This window comes from Bactrocera oleae, chromosome 2, assembly GCF_042242935.1.
Source record: "Bactrocera oleae isolate idBacOlea1 chromosome 2, idBacOlea1, whole genome shotgun sequence".
NCBI classification, from domain to species: domain Eukaryota; kingdom Metazoa; phylum Arthropoda; class Insecta; order Diptera; family Tephritidae; genus Bactrocera; species Bactrocera oleae.
This window is the reverse complement of record NC_091536.1, coordinates 62,833,058-62,859,037: the sequence shown is the minus strand read 5'-3', so window position 1 is coordinate 62,859,037 and position 25,980 is coordinate 62,833,058. Positions and strand designations below refer to the sequence as shown.

Below are 25,980 nucleotides of genomic sequence, written 5' to 3'. Positions count from 1 at the left end.
ATATCATTACCATAAAATATTTCAATTACATAACGAGTAATGTTCTTTAAAACCTTTATTTGTAATTATGATGAAGTTTACCGAAATAGACTATTTTGTAATCATTACAATTTCTTGAACGATTATTATTAACTAATAATTACAAAACAAAGTAAATTAAAAATGTTTTAATTTTTTCAAAATCCCTGTATTTTTAGATTAGATTCATAGCAAGTAATGAATACCACAATTTATTTATTTTGTGTACATATTTGCATTACAACCATTACAATTAGTTTTGTAGCCAGTAGCTTGTTTGTAAATGAAGTAATCATCAGCACAACACCGCTCCTGTTTGACATACAAATATTATTCACCCACACCATCACATTTACATATGAAATGGGTCAGTTTTTTGTCTTGCTTACCCGCACTGGTTCTCGGTTTCGTACGCGTCGGCTTTACATCTTGACTATGACTGTGCGCGTGGCCGTGCGTATGATGGCTATGACCATGACCATGCCCATGACCGTGACTAGCCGACATATTGCCACCCAAACTGCTACCTAAGCCAATGCTGCCACCGCCGCTGCTGCCGCCGCCTCCACTCATACCACTAGCACCACCACCAATACCACCATGACTTTGCCCCAGACCGGACGACACACTCGCCGACCCCCCACCACCCATCATATGATGATGCGTATGATGACTGCCCGACATGCTGTGTCGCGCTGCAGCCGCCGCTGCCATTGAGGAACTTTGAAACATACCCGCCGCAGCTGCAGCGGCCGCCTGATGATGTGCCACCGCCGCTGAGGTGTTGGCCAAATGATGATGCGCGGCATATGAAGCATAGGTGCCGTCATAACCACCCATAGCACTCGCGTTGCTGCCGACGCTGCCAAGCGACGAGTTCGCTGTGAGTCCATTACCGCCAAGACCCACACCGAGTCCACTACTGCTGCTGCTATTGCCTAAACTGTTGGCGTAGTGCGCTTGCGCGGTGCCATCGAATAGGCTGGAGCCATTCAGGGATATGGTATTGGCGCTGGAGGAGTGTGGATGTACATTGTGACTGCTGTTATTCGCTGCGGAGGCGGAGTTGTTGTTGTTATTATTATTGTTCGCGCTACTGTTGTTATTGCTACTGCCGTTGTTGTTGTGCGAACTATTCGCTGTATTATTGTTGTTGTTATTTGTGTTATTATTATTATTATTATTGTTGTTGGTACCTTCTCGCTGCTTTGGCGCCGCCGACGATTGCTGGCTGCCATTGTGCGTCAGGCTGCCGAGGCCGTTCTGTATGGCGGGCTTTATGTCCAGCGCACAACTCGTGTCCGCTATTGAGGTAGTGCCGGTCGATTGCGCTTGGTGCATGAACGCGTTCACAACGGCCTATGGGCGAGAAGGAGCGAGTATTAAATACATATTTATAAACTATTATTTTTCTTAAAGGTAGGTATTTGTTCAAAATTAACTAAATTTTAATGAAAAACAAAAAAATATTGTAAAATCAGAATTATTTATGAAGTATAGTTGTGTATGAATTATATATTTTTTTATTAAATATTATTTTAATTTATTATTTCATTTTCTCTATACTCAATACTACGCTGTAAATTAGCATTTTGTTAAAATTTTAATGTTTGATAAATTTTAAATTAGTTAAACTAAATATGTATGTATTTTAACTCTTCCGAGTATATCCTATAGTAAAAACGAGATTTTTCAGGTAAAGGTATTTATTCAAAATTAACTTTACCAAAATTATTAAAAAATCGGAATTATTTTCAAAGTATTTTTTTTGTTAATTATTCTTTAATGTTATTTTTTATTATTTAATTTATATTCAATAATGTTCAGTAAACTAATCATTGTTGAAATTTTAATTCTAAAATAGTTTTTAACTCAACTTTTTTTATATTTTTTTATAAAAGATATATATTTTCCCTTCTAATAAAAAAATAAATTAAGATATTTTTATATATTTTTAATTTTATAAAAATATAAAAACCAGGTTTTTATCTCTTTTTAGATTCATTTTCTGCATGTTTATGCATACTAAGAAATATTACTTTTTTAATTCTACATTTATTTTTGGGATTTATTTTCTTATATTTTTTGTTATTTATTTAATTATTTTTTGTTTTTTTGCATATATTAATTTAATAATAATGTCGATCTTTGACAATTATCCTTCGACATTGCTTTGATTGCGCCTACCTGATACTCCGATGGACCGGTTTGTACTGAATCGGGTGTGGAATCCTTTGGCGGTGTCGGTGGGAATGGAAATGAATGTTGGCCCGCCGTCGTCTGATGGCTTTGGCCAATTTGGCCGACCTTATGGTCCACCTGTGGATCTTGGGGGCATGCAAACGGACTGCCCCATGGGCTGGCGGGTGCGAATGATTTATGCTCGCTGGTAAGCCACGAACCGAGAGGCGGATGAAAGTGCGGCCGACACACTTGCGGTGATGTATGGGACGATGGCATACGGGATGCTGCAACGACAACAACAAAACAAACGAACGATTATAATAACAATATTACAAAAACAGTACTATAAATAAAACAACAACAATGCAGAATTGCGAAATTACATAAAGAAAAATGCTGCAGCTGTAATTATTTTGCATATCTGTAGCAATGTGTTTACATAAATTAAAGATAATCGCGCGCATTAAATCAATTATGGGAAAATTTATTTAAAAAATAACGCCGAAAAATCGGTTTAATAATAAAATTACGCGCGAAAAATTACAATGCAGTTGCGGCCAAACGCCTATGCGCAGCGCAAGCGTTGGAGGAGGGTCGCCGAAGTGCGAGACCAGAAGCGATAAAATTTCGATAATAAATGACTTTTTAAAAATTTGAGGCAACAGCGCGACCATGCACCTACATACATTCATATGTGTGCAATAAATAATTTATTGCCACGTCTGTATGGCACCGTCCAATTGTTGTCCGCTGCGCGCGGAGCAATGCAAAGCTGCCACAACCCATATAGCGGCAGCGACAAAGCCATCGATCGTGCGATCGGCCGATCGTTCGATTGATCGCACCACACAGCATAAATTCGCCTGAAGCTTCTGTGTGTGCTGCTTTTGTATGCTGCCACCGAACGTCATGCAACACAATGCCTTGTGCTATGCAACACTTGCGTCCGCGAGTTGTTTTGCATACAAAGGCGCTGCGACGGCGGCAAGTGTTGCGGCCACATACACACGCTCTGTATTAAGCTGAATTTTGTGTTTGTTGCTGTGCGCTGCGACGGCGGCTTTTGCATTGTCATAAATTGTTTAATTTGTATCATAAACAATCGCGTTAAACTTTATCCCTAAGCCATGCGGAGATCGATCAAGCCGCCGTTGCCGCTAAGGCACACATATGGTACATACTATTTGCTACACTTGCATTATTTGTGTGGCAAGTTAGGCGATTGCTGTGCGGCAGTAGTGTGCGCGTTAATGCGTCCACAACAACAAAGCTGCCACCGCGTGTTGTCAAGAACTACCGCCAATTGCAGCTTCTGCTGTGCGGCCGTGCCGCGATGTGGCAGGCACTTCGCATGATTCATGCCGCATTTGATCCCATTTCCACTTTGATTTTTTGTTTGCACCTCAGCAGCGCTTTGTACGCGCGTACACATGCTTTGTACCTGGTAGCGTTGCAAGCTAATGCTTTTTGAAATGTATAATTTAGCAGACACCAAGTGAGATTTATGTGGCATGCTGTTGGCGCTTTGCTGCGTTGCATTATATATTTGGATTATGCTTATTTTTTGCCTTTTAATGTTATTTAATTTCTGTTTTGCCACAGTTTGGTGAGTGCAAACTATTAATGTAAAGTATAATGCATGCGCAGCTGTGCCAGTAACTTGCAACAATATGGTTTTCCGCATCAGCTGTCCTGTTATGGCAATTTGCCTGGGTCCTGTCGTGCAACACACCACAAACGTTTGACCGGCAGGCGAAATGCAATGTTATTATCATTATTATCATTGATTTTAAGCCTCGAGCGCCAAATAATAACTTCAATTCATATGTGTGGAACGCGTGTGTGCATGTGTGTGTGAGTCTAAATGCAAAGCAAGTAGCATAGCAAATGAAGTGGATTGCGCACAGTTAATCGCTGCTGTGCACTTTTTAAAGCTTATTGCTATTTTTGTACATAGACAATCCTATCCTACTGCAAAGTAGTACATCCTTGTGTGATAAGAGCGACAGTAAATGCTTACGAAGTACTTTTTCTATATATTTGAAATTCAGGTTTGGATTAAATGATAACCATTTAATATAATGCATAGCCTACCCAAATCGTAGCATGAAAGGGAGAAGAAAATGAATTACTCAAGGTAGTAAAAAATTGCAACTAATTTGACGTATATGCCAGTATCGACAGGAAAAAATATTAGAGTGTGCTAAAAATTTAGCACTTCTGTGCTCAGTGTTTATAGTAGCTAAAGATGAAACCTAAAATTCGAAGTTATACAAACGTTAAAAATAAGTAAACAATTCAATGAAAGAGAGATGATTGGTAAAGCAATAATTATGGAAGCAGTAACTAAATAATAGTATTTAAAGTACTAAATGTTAAACTTAGAAGATATATTGAAAACTTATTATAAATTGTGATTGTCATTGTTAATGTATATATTTAGTGACAATACTGTAATAAAAATTTGTTCTAAAATTAAGTACTAAAATAAAACTGATATGAATTGATGCCACTTTTAATTCCCAAGTAATATTTTAATAAGTTAAAAAATGCCTTTACTACAATATATTACAAAGTTTGTCGTCTGTGTAATAGAAGAAAAATCAGCACGAAAGGGAGTACTAAAATGTATTACTAAAAGTTTGGTCTAAGCAGCAGTAGTATTAGTGGTCTATATGAAAATTGTATTTCAAGCTAAAATTTGAACCTAATATTCTTAGGAAAGGTATAATGAAAAGCAGCTCTATTCTAATGTCAATATTATTAAATTTCATTAATAAAAGTAAAGCAAAGATGAGTATTAAAGTTTAGATATTGAAGAAAAATAGTGTTATATTTAAAAAGGGTTAATAACTCTGGACTAAACGTGGAAAATAGTACTGAAATCTAGCACTACATGTTGTAGCTAAATAATAGTATTTGAAATACCGTGAAAATTAGTACTAAAACTTTTATTTAAGTAAAAGCATAAAAATTAGTATTGAAGTCAAGTACTAAAAGATAAAAATTAATTAGTAAAAATGGAAGTACTAAGAGTTATATGTAATTAGAAATAAAAAATTAGTAAAACAAATATGTGCTAAAATAGAGTACTAAAATAAAAGCAGTTAGTCTAACAAGGAAATCTGTTCTTAAAAGCATTAATGAGTGCTAAAACTAAATAATTACAACACAAATTTTAGTTACTACAAAATTTTTATTTCTTTAGCATTAACAATGGAATTAAAATTTATATATTTTGTTTCCCAAGTGTAAGGAAATTTGAATTTTTATATGAAACATATATATATATATATTTTTAATATTTTAATACTTTTTGGGTTTTTCCTTAATATATGCACCAATTTGTAAAATCTATATACATGTACATACATCATATTTACAGCAAGAATTATTCGCAACTTTCTACGAATTTCAATTGCATTGCTTCCACTTGTAATTTATATTAGCCTTTGCACCGCACTACATACAAACTACTGGCATTGTGGCACAATTATTACAACATGCCTTACCTTACAACACAACAGATCGTGATGGATTATGCGCTTGTGATTGATTATGTGGCTGGTGGTGGAGTACGATAAAGGCAAAATATAAAAAAAATTTAATAACATTTAATATTGGCCATAAAACAGCGGAGCAATAATATCGGCACAACATCGACGCACTTCAACACAGATCGCGAAAAAGATGAGCCACTGTCAAGACGGCAGCCAGTAATAGCGAAAGCAACGGCAGCCAAGTGGACAGCAGCAGCATTATTCATCTAACTGGCCGCATAGCTGCTGAAACGGCAACGTTCGTTGTTACTACCGACGCGCCGGCTGCTGGTTGCTTTGAGTACCGTTGTTATTGTTGTTTGTGGTGAGTGCCATTGCGCGATCTTGTCGATCGTTGCGCTTGATAATTCCCATTTGATTATCCTAATAACAGTTCTTTAGCCAATATTATATGTACGTGTGTCTGATTATAGATATTATGTGGCAGCAATTGTGGCATGGCCGTGCTGCCTTGCTGCGACGAGCGCCTGGCCTAAGTGACTTCAGGTGCTTTGCGCTTGCTCATATACATCTCTTTCGATTCTTTTTTCATTGCGGAGCCACACATTTTCGCATTTTTCGTCTCGTATATTGTTAGGGCCGCGACGAGTGTGTGCGTTCGCGTGAAGCGCAGGTGATCGCCAGTGAAAATGATTATTGAATTAAAATACACGTAGGACTATAAGCAGTGTCTACCTTTCATTATTTTTTGTTATTTTTGTTGGGGAAGTTATTGCGCTTGTCTAAATATTAAACCAGCAGACGGACAAACAAACAAACGGATTTATGGCAGTGATAGCTGTGCGCTCGCAATTGCGCAATTGCTTGCCTGATCGATCACTGGGCGCGAGCGCGAGATCACGTGATCACATCACGTTCAGCGCTAGTCAACGGACGAGTAAAATCACACATTTTTCATATATTTAAATATATATACCTATGTTTTTAATGTTTTTTTAGTGCCACAACTATTGATTTTGATCCATTGATGACTTATACATTGGTTTATTGTGTGAAGTGATCATGTGATGACTGAATAATCTACAAAACAACAATAAAAAATATAAATAAAAATGCCCGAAATATGAGCACATAATTTGTTGCACCTGAAACGCGCACTCATGTTGGCACATTGCCACAACACTTGCCACATTTGCGCGCCAACTGAAAGGCCGATCACGGAAATCGGTTAAAAACATTTGATTTTAAGCATGGCGTTGTAATTTAGAAAAAAAGTATGATCAAAAATAATTTCGACGTGCAAAGGGAGTCGCCTGAACAAGCTTGCCACAAACGTGTGCGTCATTATTGCAATAATACGCTGTATAATTTGCCTTGGTTGCAAGTTGAAAATTATGGGTTGCTTACGAGAAGCAAAATAAAAATTGAAAAAAATAGAAAAAAATAAATAAAAATTAAATAATACCGCTTGTGATTCGCCAGCGCGGAGTGTGCAAAAATATGCAAGTTATTTGTATTTTTATAAATTTTTTATATTGTTTTTTTGCCGGTATATTGCTGCTGCCGGTTTAATTGCATACACACATCTCATACACACACACACACATGGACAGCGCCGCATAACGTGCGAATTGTTACGGCAATTTTTGCCGCGCATGCGCAATTGCCCATACGCGCACACACACACACACATACATATTAATCATGCCACATATTCACATATGTAATCATGTGTATTTTTTTCGCAGCCGCAAATTAATAAGGTGTCAATTTATGATGTGTGCGATGCTGTGCCGATAAGCTCGTTGGTGAGAAATTAAGTCATAAATGTGCGCGCGGCGGTTGTGCGTGTGGCATGCTGCATGCTGCAGTGATTGCATATTACTTTTTGCTTGTGTGTAATTGTATACCAAAATATATACTTAAAGAGCGCAGAGAAATTGCTTTTTTCATATTTTATTAGTTTTTCCAGCAATTGGTGCGTGTACGCGCTTCGTGTACAATTTGTAATTTTCGCTGCAAATTAGCGGTTTGCGGCGCGTGAAAACCAGCTAAAGAAAGGCCAAACTGGGTGTTGGGTATTTAATCACTGGAAAATTTCTTTAACACTTGGAAATGTAGACAAATAAATATTTATACAAGTATGCTTGAATGTCATTGCAGGTTGGAGGAAAAATTGGAAATTATTGCAATTTTTTGTGCTATGAATATTATTCAATATTAAATGTAATATATTGATATTTCAGATTTTTTTCATAGATATTGTAAGAATACCAAAGAGTTTAAGAATTATACAATAGCGCTTCCTCAAATAAAAGTACATAATAAACGTGAAATAAAAGATTTTTTCATCATCAATGGTAAACTGGTAAGCTGTAATAATTGGCGTTAAATATACTTTACTTATGCAAATGCTTTCACTGCAAGCATTCACACAAAAGTGAACTTCCATTAAAAGCTTTTTAGGTGATTTCAGAGATTTTAGATGCACGGGAGTATTGTTAGCACATTTATTTATATATTCAGTGGGCTTTCATTATTTTATCATTGTTAAACAAACGTTTTCCAGCCCAAAAATGTTTTATTTCGTGTATTGTAAATGCTTTAAGCAATACAAAAACTGTATAAAAGCTGTACTTGTGTAAGTAAAAGCTCACTTTTCATATAAACATAATCTCTCAATAAGTGTTTTCAGAGACATCCGACTGCACAGTAGTATTGTTAACACATTTATATATATAAAGCGAGCTTTCATCATTGTTAAACTCAAGCTTTAATGCCAATATATAACTATTTAGGAGTATTTGTGCTATGTATATTTCAGACAGTAAAGATTTGCATTAAATACATATGTACATATAGAAAGCTTTCACTAATATTGTAGTAGGCTTAAGCTTTAATGCTAATTGAGTGTACGCTTTCAATTTTGTTAAACGAAAACTTTTATGTTAAGAAAGAATTTATTTCGTGTATCTTAAACCATATTAGTGTAAATTCAAATGTATATGTAAAAGGCTTTCACTTATATTAAGCTTAAGCCTTCATGCTAATTATAGGTGTATGTAAGATATTCAAGCGTGTGTTTCTCCCAAAAATAATAACGTGATTTTAAAATTCAAAATATTTATAGTTGGAAATGTTACTTGAAATATTCCGTTATTGCATTATTTCATTCACCGCTTTCTTCGGGAATGATTCTCTCAACATCATACCTATAATAAGCATATATTAAATTAAAACAATTACGCATATTCACACTTGTTATACGCCCCATATAACTCACATTCGTGTCTTTTGTCTGCAATTAATCTCAACCTTTCCGACCCACTTTCTGCGTCACTCAGCACAAATATTCATTTAACGCTTAAATACGCGATATTATTTATCCAACTAATTCGCAAGTAATTTAAATTGTATAAATCATGTTTAATGCAAGTAACACTCACAACACACACGCACACATACATGTACGCTCGTATGTGTGGCTAACAAATCAAAGAAAATTAATGCAAATACCTAGATATGCATGTATGTGTAACGTGCGAGCGAGACAGATTGAATTATCATAAATGCGATTGACATGTGCAGATAGCGGGACATGCAATAGCACTTGAGCGGCATTAAAGGTGCGATTATTATTAATGTGTGGTAAGCAGTCAAACAGGCATACACACATAGTTGGAGGCAGAAGCTTATAGAGGACAAAAAAGATAAAAAAAGTAGCTGAAAAGAGCTGGCGAATGCAGTAGCGGCAGGAATTTAACGCATGTAAATGATCAACAATTAAATATTTATGCAAAAATGTGTGGCAATAAATTCAAATATGAGGCGATAAACAACATTTTCGCACATTCAATTGAAATAGTTCTTTTATTATTAAATATAATTTATATGATTATGCATACCAGGCCACTGCTTAGTATGCGCAGGCATGCCACGCACATAACTCAATATTTCTGTACAACGCGTTGTGGCGCGAATATCAAGCCACTTGCAACATGAGTGCTGCTGATATATAAATTATGTATATGTAAGTGTTTGTGTGTTTTTATATTTTTCAGTGCCGCCGTTAACAATAAAAATGGGCAATATTTATATTATTTGCAACAAGACAGTGGCACGCAAAGCGCGCCGCCTACAAACATACAAGCAAACAGCGCCGAAAAGAAGTGCAACGAATAAAAAATCTACTAGTGAATAATAGCAATAATTAATACGAACAAGTCGGATGTAAGGTATAAGTATATATGTTAGTATGTGTATGTGCGTGCGCGTTTAAAGTCAAGGTGTCCGCGCGCTGACCTGGCGAACAAGTGCGCGCGGTTTTGTGGCAGTTACGCGATACTTTTGCGGCACGTCGTTGCATGCCACCAACAAGAAACCGTTATACTTTATAGCTACCACACTTTGGTGGTACTGCCATAACACACCTACATACATGAATAAGTAAGTGCAGCGCGCTTGGGGTGTATAACCTGCGACTAACTTAGTCATAAAAGGAAAAAACAACAACAAATGTATGAGACTCCCGAAGGCTGCAGCGTGCGGTTGCAGCATTGAAGCGTTTTTAATTTGGAGCAGGTGTAATATTTGCCTCGCTTAGTGGGGATTAGCGGTTGTCGGAAAGCAAGCAGACAGTCAAGAGGGACAGCGCGTTTGCTGTGTGAAACGAGAGTCGTCGCTTACAGCTGCAGTTGTGGCATGAATGGAGCAACGGCCACTTGTCTGCGTATACTATGTGGCACGCGCCGAAAAACTGGGCATTTTAAATATATTTTCTGTATTATTTCTTTTATTTATATTTTTGTGTAAGATGTCTCTACTGGAAGTACAGTTGGGTGCAAAAAATTTTTGTCAGTAAAATTTTATAAAATTCATTAATAATTTTTTAACGTTTTAAGTACATTTTATTGCTTATTTCTTTTATTAATTTTTTTTTGTAAAATGTCTGTCATAAGAACAGTTATGTGCAAAACATTGCTATTAATAAAAATGTATAAAATTAATTAATAATTATTTGACTTAATTTTGGTTAAGGTAAAAATTCTTTCCAAATATTTTTCGAAAGATCTAAAGCTTTAAAGAAATGGTAAAATAATGTTCCAAAAATACTCTTTATATCTGCTAGAGTCTTTGAAAATGCGTGTGGCATGCAATATATGCAAAAATTATTCGAATTCTTATATTTGACCGCTATTTTATTTCTATTAATAATTGCTTAGCAAAACATAAGCCATTTTATCGCACAAAACTGTACTCAAATAGAAAAAACACTTCCTTTTGAAGTACAATACATTTGTGCATCAACGCCCCGGGAAGCAGAACCCGCCCACCATCAAGTGTACTATGCAAGTGTCTAGAAGACCGAAGTGTGCGGTAATCAGCAGTCGGCTGCAGCGAGGATCACCTACGACTCATTCGGCGCGACCGAGCAGGTGAAACCACTTTTTTGCTGCGACTTTTTTCTTACGCTTTGTTATCCTGCGTAGCGATTAATGCCAGCAAGGCGCTGTATAGCGGCAGGTTATAAATTTCGAAAACAAAAAAAACGGATATTCATATACATCTCAACATATGTATGTATGTGTGCCTGCGCGCATATAAAAATATTTCATTACAATTCGTTACGATTCAATTTGTGTGAGGGTCAAGTGAGAGCATTTGTCCTGAGTTTAAGGAAATATTTGACAGAAAAATGAGTTTGCCGGCTAAGCAGATGCATATCTCTGGGCAAAGTATCCTTGAAAGGTAGTTGGCAGACAAGGTGATGTAAAGTGCATTTTAGGTCAACACTATTGCTTGTACTCATTCGCCGTTTCTCAGCCACACAGTTGCTTTATGATTGATTATAGTTGGCTGGCAGCGGAGGCAGCTGAACTTTGACCCACTGCACTGTGAAGATAAAGGGTAAGGCAGAAGGAAAATGTACATATTTATATAATATACACACGTATGCGTATATATATATATAAGAGAATTTTATATATTAGATGTATATATATAGTAGTTTGTATGTGTAACGCTTGAATTGTACAATTAGTTTTTATCCTTGCTGCAATCGCCTCACAGCGCTGCCGCTCTAATCAACTGGCTTGCTACCAGCAAATCCCGTAAGATAATCATCGCACATTTGCGGCGACAAGCAATGACACACTCATCTCAGTCTTTTTTCTCACATCTCATCAACACATTTCGTTGATTGTCGAGCAATTTTATTCTTTTCTCGGCATTCGTTACATTTCACTACAATGACACTTTAATCCTTTGCTTAGCGCGTTTGATTTGTGCGCGCTGATAACGTTAGCTGGCTGGCTGGCTGGCTAGCCGACTGACGATTGAGCGCTGAATAACTGGCAGACGCAAAAGATTTCTGGCATTATAAACTCGTATTATTTGGAACAAAAGCATCGGCTAAAAAAAAAAAAACAGCAAATATAACACTAAACTGAAATAAAATCCGAAAATGGAAACCAAAGTGTAAATTTAATTTGCGAAAAAGCATCCCTTTTTTTTGTCTCTGTCTCGCTAACGCTATCTCTATCCGCTTTGACGTTGTCACGCTGCTGCTGCATATCCTTGCGGCTGCCTCAGTCCGTGATTACACAGCACTTTAGCGCCGTATACTCTTATTGCTGTTTCTTGTCGCATATATACAAAATGCAATCCTTTTAGTGATTTTTAATTTTTTTCCGCTCATCTTTCCCTTCCACTGTGCGGCGAGCAACACTTTCATGCACTGCGAACGCCCTTTCTCGAACCAACTCGCTTTTCAATTTGACGCTGCCAGGCTGAGCTGCCACAATTTCATTTACGCCTTATCGCGATTTTCTCGCTTACGGTTACAATTTTGTTTCAGCCAACTGATTTTGTGCTCCGGCAGGATTTCATTTTCAGCGCTTCTGCTGCTTTTCCTTAATTTTTTTTTATGCACTTGTATGTGTATGTGTCTGTCTTTGCGCGTGTGTGTGTCTAGTGTGGCATAGTCTAATCTGTCTTTATATCCGTTTGTGCGCTCTATCACATTCAAATTAGATCTCATCAAATAGATTGAAAAGGCTTTTGTGCAGAAACTCTGCCGCGCGTTGCTTTGTAGTGGATGTGTGTGTTATTGTGTATGTTTTTCGGTTTTTTGTATGGCATAGTTTCCGAAAAGGTTCCACATCGCACTTTACCCACTTTATATAATAGCTTGTATTTCGGTGCCCATCACAACCTCTACAAATCCATTTTAGTTACTATCTGCTTCATTTCTTTTGCGCTTGAGAGTTCCATTAGAAAAACTGTCAGCGTTTTTTCGCCATTTTCAAGCGTAGAGATTGTCTTTGTACGGTTTTTTTCCGCTCACTTTGCCAGTTGGCGCGCTCGATAACATTTTTTTTTGTTTTTTGGTTTTAATGCATTCGTCTATTCATCTCGCCAGCCTTTCGCTTTGCATCGCTCTCCTTCGATTATTTACTGTCTTACTTTATCTACGCGCTGATTATGTGTCCACTTCATTTCACTAATTGAAATGCTTTTGCTTGATTTGTGTGATGCCTTTGATGGCGCGCGCAGTCTCTTTCTGCGCCTAGTGTTTGCCGCGATTATCTGGAAGCAGTTGGAAGTGTTTGATGACACCTTTTACCCAAATTAAATGCTGCATTGACATATGCTTTCTCTATGGTAAGTTGATCGCTTTGCGATTACAAAATAGTGCGAAGTGTAATGGAGCTTTTCACATTATGTAATGTAGTTAATTAGAGTTATGGTATATTTACATAGTTAACATGTTTTTTTTTTGGCTTTTATTTAATTAATTTAAAAATATTTTTCATATTAAAAAATATATTTTGTGTAAATTTTTTTTCACAATTTTATTAATATTTTTTTAATTTTTGTTAATTAAAAAAAATTAACAATTTTTAGATTTAATTATATATTTTTTTTTAAGTTTAAACAACTCGGATGTAAAAAGTTACGAAAATTTTGGTTTTTAAATTTTGAATTATTCTAAAAACTTTTAAGTTAGTTCTGAGGTGTTGATTTTTAGAATTCTAATATTCATGCTCTTAAAAGTTTTTAAATTAATTAAAAAAATTTTCCGCAAAAACAAACTTACATTTTTGTTTTAAAATTTTTCAATATTTTATTAATTTTTTAACACTGTTACGAATTTTAAAATTTTTGTATTTATCATTCTACTTGTAAGAGTTTTAACAACATAGCTGAGAAAAAATTTTTTCTCCCGAAAAATTTATTTAAAGGTTCCTTAATTTTAAATATTTTTGTTAAGAGGTTTATCATTTTATAAATTAAAATGCAATTTTTCTACTGCCCAAAAAATATATATATATTATATAGAAAAAATTTTTTTTAATCTTAATTTTTGAAATCACCAATTTTCACTACCGAACAACATACATTTTTAAATTTTTTATTATCAATTTTTTAATTATGTAAATTATGAGTTTTTTAATTTGCTTGTTAATCTTTTATATATTGGACTAGACGCATTAAATTTGTTTAATATTTTTTATTTTATTTTTGTGTTTATTATTTGCATCTCTTAATTTCAAAACATCAAGTTTTTCTAAAAATCAATTTTACTTTTTAATATTAAAAATTTTATTCCTCAACCGCTAAACCGAGGCACGCCTAGGTAGCAAAAATACCTCCAGCAAATGTTTTACTCTGCATTTAAAAAATCAGCCTTACATATCACCGACAAAAAATAAAAGAAACAATTAATCAAACATTTTATTAAATAATAACTTCAACAAAAATTACAAAAAAAACAATAACTAAACGACTACCAAATAAACGAGCAATAAAAATAATTGTTATTCGCTTTTATAATTTGTTACGATTTCGCATTTGTTATTGCTAATAAGTTAGCTGTTGTTGTAACACTTCACTTAAAAATCAGCGAGCGCACAGCCAACGCTTTAAATGACAGATCAAAGTGATTTTGCCGCAAACGAATGGCAAAACACATATAAATATCTACATGTATAAATGTTTGTAAAATATATATGTACATATGTATATATGTATACTGGAATATTTATTCGTAGTTTGGTGCAAATAAACTTTTTAGAGAGTTGTAAATAAGTTAATTAGCAAATAAATATAATTATATATATATATATATATACATACATGTCTATATATATATTTATTTATTAATATGCGCTCGTATGCACACATAAGCAACATTAGCTACCAATTTAACTGCCAATCGATCGCGGAAAAACTAAATAACTAAATTCCAGATTTACCGCCTAGTCAGATGCTCTTGATTTGCATTGTTGTTGTTGCTTTTGCTTTGTGTTATTCGCTTTTTCACAATTTTCTCCGGCCGCGCTGACATTTTAAAAGCATTTGACAGCCAAGCGCTCCAGAGCTTTGACAACGTCATCTTGAGTGAGCGCTGTTGTTGTTGGTTAGTAAATAAGTAGCGCACTTTAAGTCCTCGCAACGCCGCCCATTGAGGTTCAAAGTTTTGTAAAGAAAAAAGAAATGAAGCTCAAATTTAGCTCCGTTAAATGCCACTCAGCTCAGCGGCACTAGAAAGCTGCGGCCGGTCAGTGGAGCTCCGCACGCCACATGTGGTAGCCAAAAGTGGCTGACAGTTGGCAGCCGGCAGCCAGCGTATAGTTCGGCCATTAAGGCATTGAGGTAGCCGCTGAAAACAGGAGTGAAGCGCCTTTTAATTGCCACGTTCGCCGCTTTTCTACGAAGGAAATGGAGCTTAGCTTTTATTTTAGGCTTCTTATGCCATTGAGCGCGCTTTGAAGTGTTTGTTGTTAGTTTTTTTCTTCTTCTTTGCACACCGTGAGTGACATAATTAATTGAGTTTGTTGGAAAAAGCGATGGCCACTGTCACTGATAATGCGCTCACACTCACAATTAGACACATATATACCGCTGTATATACACTATATATATATGTATATATGTATGATTGTTGGCTGCAACTAAGTAAGCTAGTTTCAAAGGCGGCTCTGCTCTACTTAGCTGGCTATTGAAGACATGACATTTGAATGACAGATTCTAGACGTGTGACTGTGCTGATCGTCGGACATGCACGTAGACATGGAAATACGCGTACGAAGCTAACGCACTAAAAAATATATACAGAAATACACATTTATATATTGTTGGTTTACACGCGCGCTTCCGACAGGACAGGTGAGAGAGCTCAAATAATTGTTGAACCTGTGGCTTTGACAGCGCCGACAGCGGCAACTCAAGTTAATGAGCTCGGTAATGTACATAGAAAATGGGGTGTGGCCAAGAAGAGGGGTTTATAAAGAATGTACTTGAAGAAGAAGCGTTAATAGAGAATGTAATTTCAGATATTTTGGAGAGATTGGTTATTTTTTTTAACAAAAATTACTTATTATTTTTTATTGTTTATTTAGATAATTATATTAATATTGAAAAATCAATTGAAACAAAATTAATTTCAAAAAATTAAAAAACTTTTACTAAAAAAATTAAAGATTCTTATTTAATTTTTTATAATTTGATTTAGAATAAAAAAAAAATTTTTTAACAACTGACCTAAATTTTAATGTTTTTATGAACGAATAAAAAGTTAAATTTTCAAAACCAAATTTTTTTATTATGAAATAATGGGAAAATTATGTGTTTAATATTTGGACTTGTTTTATTTTCTCAGCTAGTGGAGTTCTGCTAACAAAATTGAAAAGCATTAAGAATTTGCACTCTTTTGAAATTTATTAAAATAAGAAAAACATTATAGTCAAAGCTAATAATTTGCTACTTTTTTTCTTTTCTAAGGCAAAATATTGAAATATATGCAATGCCTCTTTATAATATGACTTGTACAGCAATTCACATTTTCCAACTGAACATCTTCACTACAACTGTCTACCACGCTGATATATCTAATAAATAGCATTTAGAACAATACGAATATAACAACAACAATAGAATTGAAATACTTTCAAAATTCTCCCTACAGATAAAGTTAACAAGTCACTAGACAACGCATGCGCAACGTAATGATGATGCAAACTGCCTTATTATTTATTATCTGCATCTCATAAAACTAACTGCAGTCATTTATAAAAATATACATATATACATATATACCCAGAGAAAGGCGGACTAGCATAGAAGACAATCGCGAGTGCCCAGAACAATGCCGCGGCGCAAGCGTAAAAGTTCAAACAAAAGTTCAGGCAGATGTGCAACAGTGCCACAATAGGTGGCAGCAGGCCGCCAACTACAGAGGTGTGAATTAAAAGCGACGAGAAAAGTAAAATGCCAAATGCTATGTAGAAATTTATAGCACCACAAAGAACGTCTAAGGAATACTCAGTAAAATATGGAAATCGCCAAATGGCCGCACAAGTGATGCCAAGTAATGCCAAGTACACAAGTGATGTTGTTGTAAGAAGTAGTGTCTATATTCCTGGTTTACAGCTGTACCTCATGGCTTACTTATTTTGTGCGGCAGCTCAGTAAATCATGGCAGACACCTAAAAAGTTCGCCATATAAAGCCACATTTGCCCGCATTGTGTCAAGCCAAGCGTTTTTGCAAGGCACATGTGTGTGTGTGTGTACATGGGTTATGTATATAGCAGCGCATGGTTATACTGGAGCATGTTTGCATTTTGCCTCATTCTAAACATGTTGTTAGTTTGCTTGGCATGTTGCATTAGCAGCGCGTTAGCGTCTGTGTTGGTGTGCCAAAATGTCAACAACTTTGCAAACTTTATTTCCACCAATTTTTTGTTGTTGCACTTTTTTTTATTGCTTTTCGCAAGTAGATACTTTTTTATGTATATCGGTTGCTACATATGTATGTATATATTGCGTATGTGAGTGTGTACTATACACTTATATGTTGCATGTGCGTATAGATAATCGTTTTTTGTATACATGTTGTCTACCTTTTTATTAGCTTGCCACATTTTGCATTCGTTGTTGTTGCAATGTATGTTTACTTGTAGTGAAATTTTTTTGCATTGACTCAGTCATTAGAGTGTGTGTATTCGGAATGACACTAAAACTAAATAAATACTCTAATATATGTACATATATACATATCAGTATATATCCTAGTGGTTTATGTATCTGTATAATGCTCTGAACATAAAGACACGACAGCGAAATTTTCTTGTTATCAAATATCGTCTTGAAGCCAGCTTCATGAATATTTTGAATTCGGCAGCGACATATCAAACAGCTAATGTGCACAATTCGTTGTTGCCGTACTAAAACTATTCACTTTAATGAAATTTAAATATTTTATTCAAAGTGAAATCTTTTGTGCAAATAATTTGTTGCAAATGATATATGAGTGCTTCTGTTGGTAAAATAATATTATATTTGTTAGAGCTTTGAATAATTTTACCTTTCACATATTAGTAGCAAGACTAAAGCTGTCCATTGTTTTCGGAGAAATCAGAAATGATTTTAATTTAGCGACAGTGTCACTAGTACTAGTACTAATTCCAAGGAGCCCAGTTTTATTTAGGTAAATTAGTTTTTGCAATCTTTTAATATAAATATAATAATATAATTTTTTTGAATTTTTTTCGACACTATTACTAAACTAGTTGCAAATGGACCAGTTTTAAAAATAAAAAATTTTCAAAGTACAATGTTATACAAAATAATTAGTTTAAGTTTAATAATTACTAGCTAAAAACTAGTTCCAAAAGGACCAGTTTGTGTTTTGTAACATTATTGACTAACTATTTAAAACAAATAACAACAACAATGTCAAAGTGAGACTGTATAAAAAACAATTGGCGGTATTATGAACTAATTTGAAATGGGTTAGTTCACATCAAGGGCCCCTTATACTGCCACATTTTGAAATAATTAATAGTAATACCGTCGATGAAAAAAGTTATAAAAAAAGATCTGATATAGCCTTATTTATAAATATACAGTATATTAATTGTTTCGCATTAAATCAAAATCTGACAATTTAATAACAATTTTTACACTATATACTTTACAGCTAGTTGAAATCAACACTGCACTACCTAAACGTATATGTTTACTCCCTGCCAACATTTGCCTACAACTCTATGGTATACTCGTATAGTATATATGCCTCAATATACATGCATATATACCTTACACCAATAGTTTTTTGCCCCCTATGCTGGGCATGGCCAACGGCAATTTTCACATTGTGCGACATGTTGCATTTTTTGTGTGTGAATTTTTTTAAATTTTTCTGCTTTGCATATTATATACCCGCGTACATAAGTAAATATGTACGTTGTGCAAAAACATAGCGAAATAGCAATAAGCGCTACATACAGGGACAACAACAACAAGCATAAAAAGGCAATTTCGCCAGCAGCATGACAACATCGTTGCAAACAAAACATTGGCAAATGAGTTTGAGCGAGAAAAAATTTTCAAACGAGGGGAAGAATGGGTAAATGGGAAGTAGCAACGGAAAAAAAGCCATTGAAGCAAGCAAATGCAATGCAAAGCAGTTGTGGCAAGGAACTGAAAGCGCAAAGGAGGCAACCGCAGTGAATGAGTTGGCGTTGTTCGTGTGTATATTATTTGTTTGTGTTCATATATGTGTATGGTATATGTGTATTCGTTTGCTTTGCGTTGCTTTTGTTTTATTGTGTGTAATTTTTTGCTGACACTGGTCTAGCCGAGTCGCATAGCCAGCGAATGCGCCATTTTTGTGGCCATTTTGTATGCAGCGACACTGGTAAGTATGTACCTATGTGGATAGTTATTCAGTTATATTTATTTATGGAATTTTTATTTTTGCTGGGTTCATTTTACATTATTCTTATATATTTTATTTTCTTCGCAAATATCAAAATTCTAGTAATAAATTTATGTAAACAATAATGTCCGTTACAACAACTTCCCAACTTTTATATTAGCCAAATCTTTTTGCTATCACCATAATAGGTGTACGTCTTGAACACAGAAGTCATTCATTACTATTTGTATTTAAGGGGGTATTCTGGTTTAGAAATATGAAAAAATTAATTTTTTTGTTTGCATATTATTGTAGTATAACCCTTTAAGAATATGTCCCTAAAAAACGTTTTTGAAATTTCAATTATTTTCAAAGTTACAGATCATTTTGTGATGCGCCGACAAAGTGGAAGCAGCTCGGCGCGAGCTTTAAAGTCGTTTTTCTCATAACCACTTTTTTAGAAATGGTGTGCATGATATCTCAAGTTCTACTCAATCGAATTACGCTTCTTTATACATTATACTATCGCAAAACGAGAGGATTTTTTGGATTTTGTTTTGTGCTATAACTACATCTTTCCTCTTTAAGCATCCCTCAATAATTTCCATTTCGGGTTACTGGGAGTCCTGATATCCTGCACACCAGGACAAGCCATTTTTTCATCAATCCCACTTTGCCGGCCTGGAATTTTTTAAATTTTTTTTTAATATTATAATTGGTTTGTACTCTTTAAATGTCAATGAATAACATATATAAAAACGTATGGTAAAAATATTTCTTGTTCCTTTTTTATCGGATCCGGAAAATAGCCTAAAATTAGGACTAAACCAGAATACCTCCTTAACTAAGCTCCTAAGTTTAGGCAATAGTTTTATATTTTGCCTACATTTAGGCGCCGGTTAACTCAAATATGTCCGAAACAATGACTACGATGTCAATAAGATTTTTTTTAAACAAAAACTCGTAATAAGGCAAGTAGCGCTGTTTATAATACAATATATGTGTGCCGTAACCACGACAGTTGGATCTACGTAACCGGAGGGGATCCGGATTTTCTCTTGACCAAGAATTGTCAACTCGGCAGCATTCTTGAAAATTATATGAAGAATATTTTCTGCTACTACACCAAAAATAATACAAACAACATGATGAAGCGAGGCTGATGGACCGTTGGTGTTACTTAATATACATATTTCGTCGTATATATTGTACAAATTAAAAATTCCTATACCACTTCTCAAGTTATGTTATATTGCTATCTAACACGAAAAAAATGTTATTTCACCTGTTGCTTGAATATTAAACTAAAAAGAAATATTTTGAAGCTAAATTTCAAATCAAACAGAATTATTCCAATATAATATTTTTTCCCGACACTGCTTATCAACAAAGCGATAGATAAACAATATTTTTCTCATACAAATTTGTCAACAGTATTGCATACGGCTACTCAGCATACATGTTTATATGCAAATTTGTGCATTTGAAGTGTGACAAGTTGACAGCTGACAACTCCAATGGACAAGTCTTAAATCAACTTGTGGCAATATGTTGGCAGTGACCACCAAGAGGACGCTTGCAAGCATTGCAAATAATAGAAACCAAAGGCAATAGAAAGCAAAGCCAATACTGTTATGTGAATTATTGTCATAGAAATTTGTGACCATGACTTGTATGTCTCCGGGTGGACTGGGCAAGATTTAACGCTTCTCAAGTGAGCAGCAAATCAGTGTCAACTAAAGAGCCGAACGCCATTTTGAGATTGAAAAGCAACGAACATTTCGCAATGGTCACTATTGGGTGGAGTAATGGATAAAGTGGAAAAGAAGACACAACAGAAGGAGGAAAAATAAAAATAAAAATAAAACAAAGAAAGGTTTTGTAAAACTGAAAGAATTCTGTAAGGGATAGGATGTCGCACACATATTGCTAATCATTAATTGTTGCCGTAAAGCCAGAAAAAGCAATAAAGTAAATAAATAGCAATGAACAAAATGTCGCGTATACTTGTAAAATACAGCATACAAAAGCATTACACATATACACACATACAAATATTTAGCCTTTGCAGCAAAGTGAGTTGTTGCACTGCCGCGACCGAGTGTCTGACGCGCGCTCAAATGACGGCAAGCGCGCACAAATCATAGCAATGCCACAGCAATCGCTAGCGCAATCAGCTAGCAATGCAATAGCAACAACAGAAAAAACAATTACCACAGGGAGTTGCCACAACATGGCAGGCAAGCTGGCAGGCGTGCGTTGCAAGGCTGTCCACTAGTAGGTTGCGCCTGCGATTGCCAAGCACAACTGAGCCTCGTTAAGCTGGCGATGATGGCTTCCTCAGCAGTCATATATGAATGTATACAAATGCAGCAGTTGCAATATGCCATCTTCAATGCATGCACTTGTTGTAGCTGTCTGCATTATAGTTTGTGGTATGTTTGCGCAGCAATCAATGACACGAGTGCGTGCAACGCATCACCAATAGTAGCCAATAACCGCACGCACACACACACGCAGCTGCATATATGTTCGCGTGAGTGTTTGTTGCACATATCGCAACAATATTTTGCGTGTGCATATTTCAAAAATGTAATCGTACGTGGCGATCGTAATTTTTCATGGCGTTAAATATTACGCGTTGCAGCAACTTGTTAAACACAGCGAGGTAAGCGCGAGTGTGCAACACGCCGAAAAAATAATAATGCAGAAAGCTACCGCTAACAACTACAAGTGGCAATACTAATAATGAGCAACAACATATAATAAATTATATATTTTTTCTCGCATTGCTTCATTTGTAAAGCTTGTTACGTGCTACATGCCACAAATGCCACACACGCGGGGCATGGCCGGTGCGGTACGATTTGACAGTTCAAGCGTCAGCGAAATCATTAAAATTGACAAGTTTTTGATGTGTAGACGCCTGCAGATGCCACCGGCGTTGCCAAATTTGGCAGAAAAACATGCAACACAGCGAACAGCGACAGCCGTATGCGCCAGCTAAGCAAACAAGCGGCACAGTAACGCGAAGGATGCAAGGAAGCTGTGTTGGGAAACAGAGAAACGGCAAAAAAACCGTTGACAAGTCGCTGAAATGTAGCGCCTACGTGAAATGCCTTTAGAATGCCCGCCAGCCAGCCAGCCGGGCTGGTGACTGGAAGTGGACCACAAGAATGTCATAAAATAAATAACTATGCTGTGACATTTATCACAATCGGTGGCAAGCAAGCGGCATACAAAAACACAGCTATGCGCAAAAAAAATCATGAATCATATAAAAATTGGGCAACACATTCGTATAATGAAGGACGCAACCGCTGTTGGCTGTGACAACAACAAACTGCGACAAATTTCATTTCGAAGAGCAACGCATGAGAACTAGCAAGCGACGCGTAGTGTACAACAATAATAAATGTATGAGCACCTTTCAACAAAGGCGCAACCGCACCGAGCGCAATGCATAAATTCATAAGTTGGAGTTGCACATGCGCATGCGCACGCATTGCTAAAGCGAACACGCACGCCCAGCATTTCGACTGATGCTGAGAATTTTCGGGCGCATATTTTTCGAAATTTGATTGTTCGTCGTGCAACGAACACATACACACACGCACCCATACAACAAAATGTCGCACACAAATATGCTTTATGACGAATATGAACATTGGAGTTCAACTGCAACTGCTTTGCGGCGATTTGCCGCTTTTTTGTGCGTTGCCCATTATCAATATTATTTATTAAATAATGCGCATCACGCCGCCGCCAACCGCTCGAACGACTAAACGTATGGCTGTCCGTTCGCTGACCAGCATAACGACGTGCCTTTGTCTGCTTTAAGCAACAGCAGCAGCAACGTACGACACAGGAAATTATGTTAAATAGCGGTCCAAAAATGTGCAAAATCGTGGAGGTCCTGTCCATTCACATCGCACATTGTGCGCAGGCGAGCTTTGCGGCATGTACAAATTTTAGGCGGCGGCTATTTCCCCACACGCATATGACGTTTGTTTTGTGGCATATTTTTGTTGTTATTGCTTTTTTATTTATTTATTTATTTTTTGTCGATTGAGCAGCCGCCCGCTACTCGCTGTTCACAAGTTGTTGCAACACATTGCTGTTGTTCAGCGCTTTCATATAACGCTGTCGTTTGTTTGCGTTGCTGTTTCCTTCATCTGGCTGCTTCTGCCATCCGTCGCGCTTTATGTCGTTAGGCTGTTGCATATTTTATTAGCAATATGCCGTGCCGCGCTGCTTTTCGTATTTTTTTAGTGCATATGTAAAGTGTTATTGTTTTATTGCTACTGTCTTTTATCATTATTGTGTTGTTGCAACAGTTGTTATTAGTGTAGATAGTTGTTGTGCAGGGAAACGCGCGCACGCTCGCGCTATTATTGGCTGGCAACATACTGTGGCATGCGCCGAATCGTGAAATGCGCAGTTGTTGTTGTTGTAATTTTATTTTTGTTAATGTGCACACTCACTTTAAATATTTACATCCATAAATTCCATCCTGGCGGACTGTTGCACGTCACTTGCAGCGGCGAAATGTCTGCTGTTGCAAGCGCACTTCTTTCCGTCTATTTTCTTTCCACACGCGCTAGTCATTGTGCGCACTGATATTTTTATTGCTGTCATCTCTAACTTCAGCTCCAACTGTTTGATTTCTAAGAACCAGAGCCGCCAATCGCCTGCAATGACTTGCAACAGCGGCTAGCAAGGCGCGCTTCGTAGGAACTGCAATGATCTTAGCATTTGTTGATGTTGTTGGTTGTTTTATTCTTGGTTCTATGTGTCTGTGTGCTGCTTTATAGATATTGCCACTTAGTACAGACGTTTGCCTGAGCTAATTTGTCAAATTTAAGATCTTTTTGAGCGAGTCTATTTTCTCAAGGTTTGAATATATGTATGATGATCTTTTCGGAGCATTTGTAATGGTTCCCCTACCACGTCCACTTTCTGCAACATCCACAAAAATATTATACTCTTCACACAACCTTTGCAACCTAGTGCCCCAAAAACCCATGCAAGTGCCCACAACTGCCTTACAATTTTTTTCCAATAACAACAACAACTACATAATCATAACAAACAACATAACCTATACGAGTTGACTGACGGCTTGCCCCGACAAGCCTACTAACTTGCTCCGATTGAGAGTGGAGCATCAATCGTGCCACAGACAGTTGGAATATGATTGTCAGAAGGCAATTCATATGCAAGCGCCAAAAAAACATTGTCAGCCATGACCAAAAGGCCTCCACGAAGCTCGTAACCGACACTTGCTTCTCTTGTCAGCTGGGAGTTGCCGGCTTGCGAGTTTGGGAGCTGCTGTCACCGCGCGCAAAGTCGACCCCGCCCCGCCTACGTCACTGGTTATGACATGTTTGCACTGGGGATGAGCGGCTGTCAGTTGGACAAATGCTTCATATTTTCGTTGGTATGTATTTATATATACTGTACTGTACTTCGAACAATTCTCGCAGCTCGCTTTTGTTCTGATTTAGAGATAGGAAATATATGAAAACACAAATTTTAATGTTTTTGTTGCTGTTGTACGCATTACAAACGGTTAAATGAGTAACATTAATATTCAGTTTGTTTTGAGGAGGTAATCGCTTTGGCAAATTACTTCGAGAGAAACCTGTTTGTATATTTAAATACCTCGGTGACTACCGTATAATATATTCTAACAATAAAAAAAAAACAATCATATGAATATATTTATCAAAGTCACCAACCCACACACATAAATGCGCATATGTATGTAACTAAGTTTTCAGTTATACTATTTTTATTGCTTGTCTGCTGACTGCTAGCAATTTTGTCAGCAATACATACATACACATACATACTATTCCTCGATTTTAAGCTTCGTTATGTGGATTACAGCAATCACCGTTAGTGACTTTGACAAACGTTAATTAGTTGCAGACGATTAAATCATTGTTTAAAGACGATGTTTTTACAAGATTTTTTTTTCAAGCTAATTTTTTAATGGGTTTGTTGTTTTTTTTTTAATATTAAATATCTATTTTTATTTGGTACTAATTCGTTTATTCTCGTTTTTGTTTTTGCAGTTCATTGCCACTATTTCTTATGCAAATTCGCCTTTCTAGGAAGGTGCTGGTTTGGACGTTTAAAAATCTCCTGAGATTCATGATTGATTTGATCATTTTTCTAATAAGTGTTGATGTGCTAATTTGACTAAGCTGAGTGTGGGGTATTCAAATAACTAATTTGACTGCCATTTAGTGCTGAAATTTAAGGCGACATTAATTTCTTGGAAATATTTCAGAATTGTTAAAAGTAAGCATAAATTTTATATTTTCTTTGCTTAATTACTTGTAAAGTTCTTCAAAATTATACGTTTTAAACTTTTTAATTAGTTTTGTATTGCTTATATTTTTAATGATTACTTTGAAACTACTTGATATTCAAGCTCATAATAAAAATTATTACTCTATAAATGGTTTAGAAGCAAAATATAATGATTACTTCGGAATAATTACTTGAGATTACACTATAATTACTTTGTCTTTAAAAAGAAATGTTAACCTAAAGATATATTTTTA

The 25,980-nt window shown here is 35.9% G+C and overlaps 1 protein-coding gene across 3 annotated transcripts in view; it reads right to left on the bottom strand.

The window, feature by feature from the left end:
• The window catches only part of grn (GATA binding protein grain), a 122,057-nt gene that overhangs the window by 64,934 nt on the left and 31,143 nt on the right, over window positions 1-25,980 (bottom strand). For all 3 annotated transcript variants that reach the window (XM_070105472.1, XM_036368804.2, XM_036368805.2), the window contains exons 3-4: window positions 2,206-2,486; window positions 408-1,377 (exon numbers count right to left, since the gene is read on the bottom strand). In XM_070105472.1, the coding sequence (XP_069961573.1) occupies window positions 408-1,377; window positions 2,206-2,486 (1,251 nt within the window). The remainder of the gene's footprint in view (window positions 1-407; window positions 1,378-2,205; window positions 2,487-25,980) is intronic.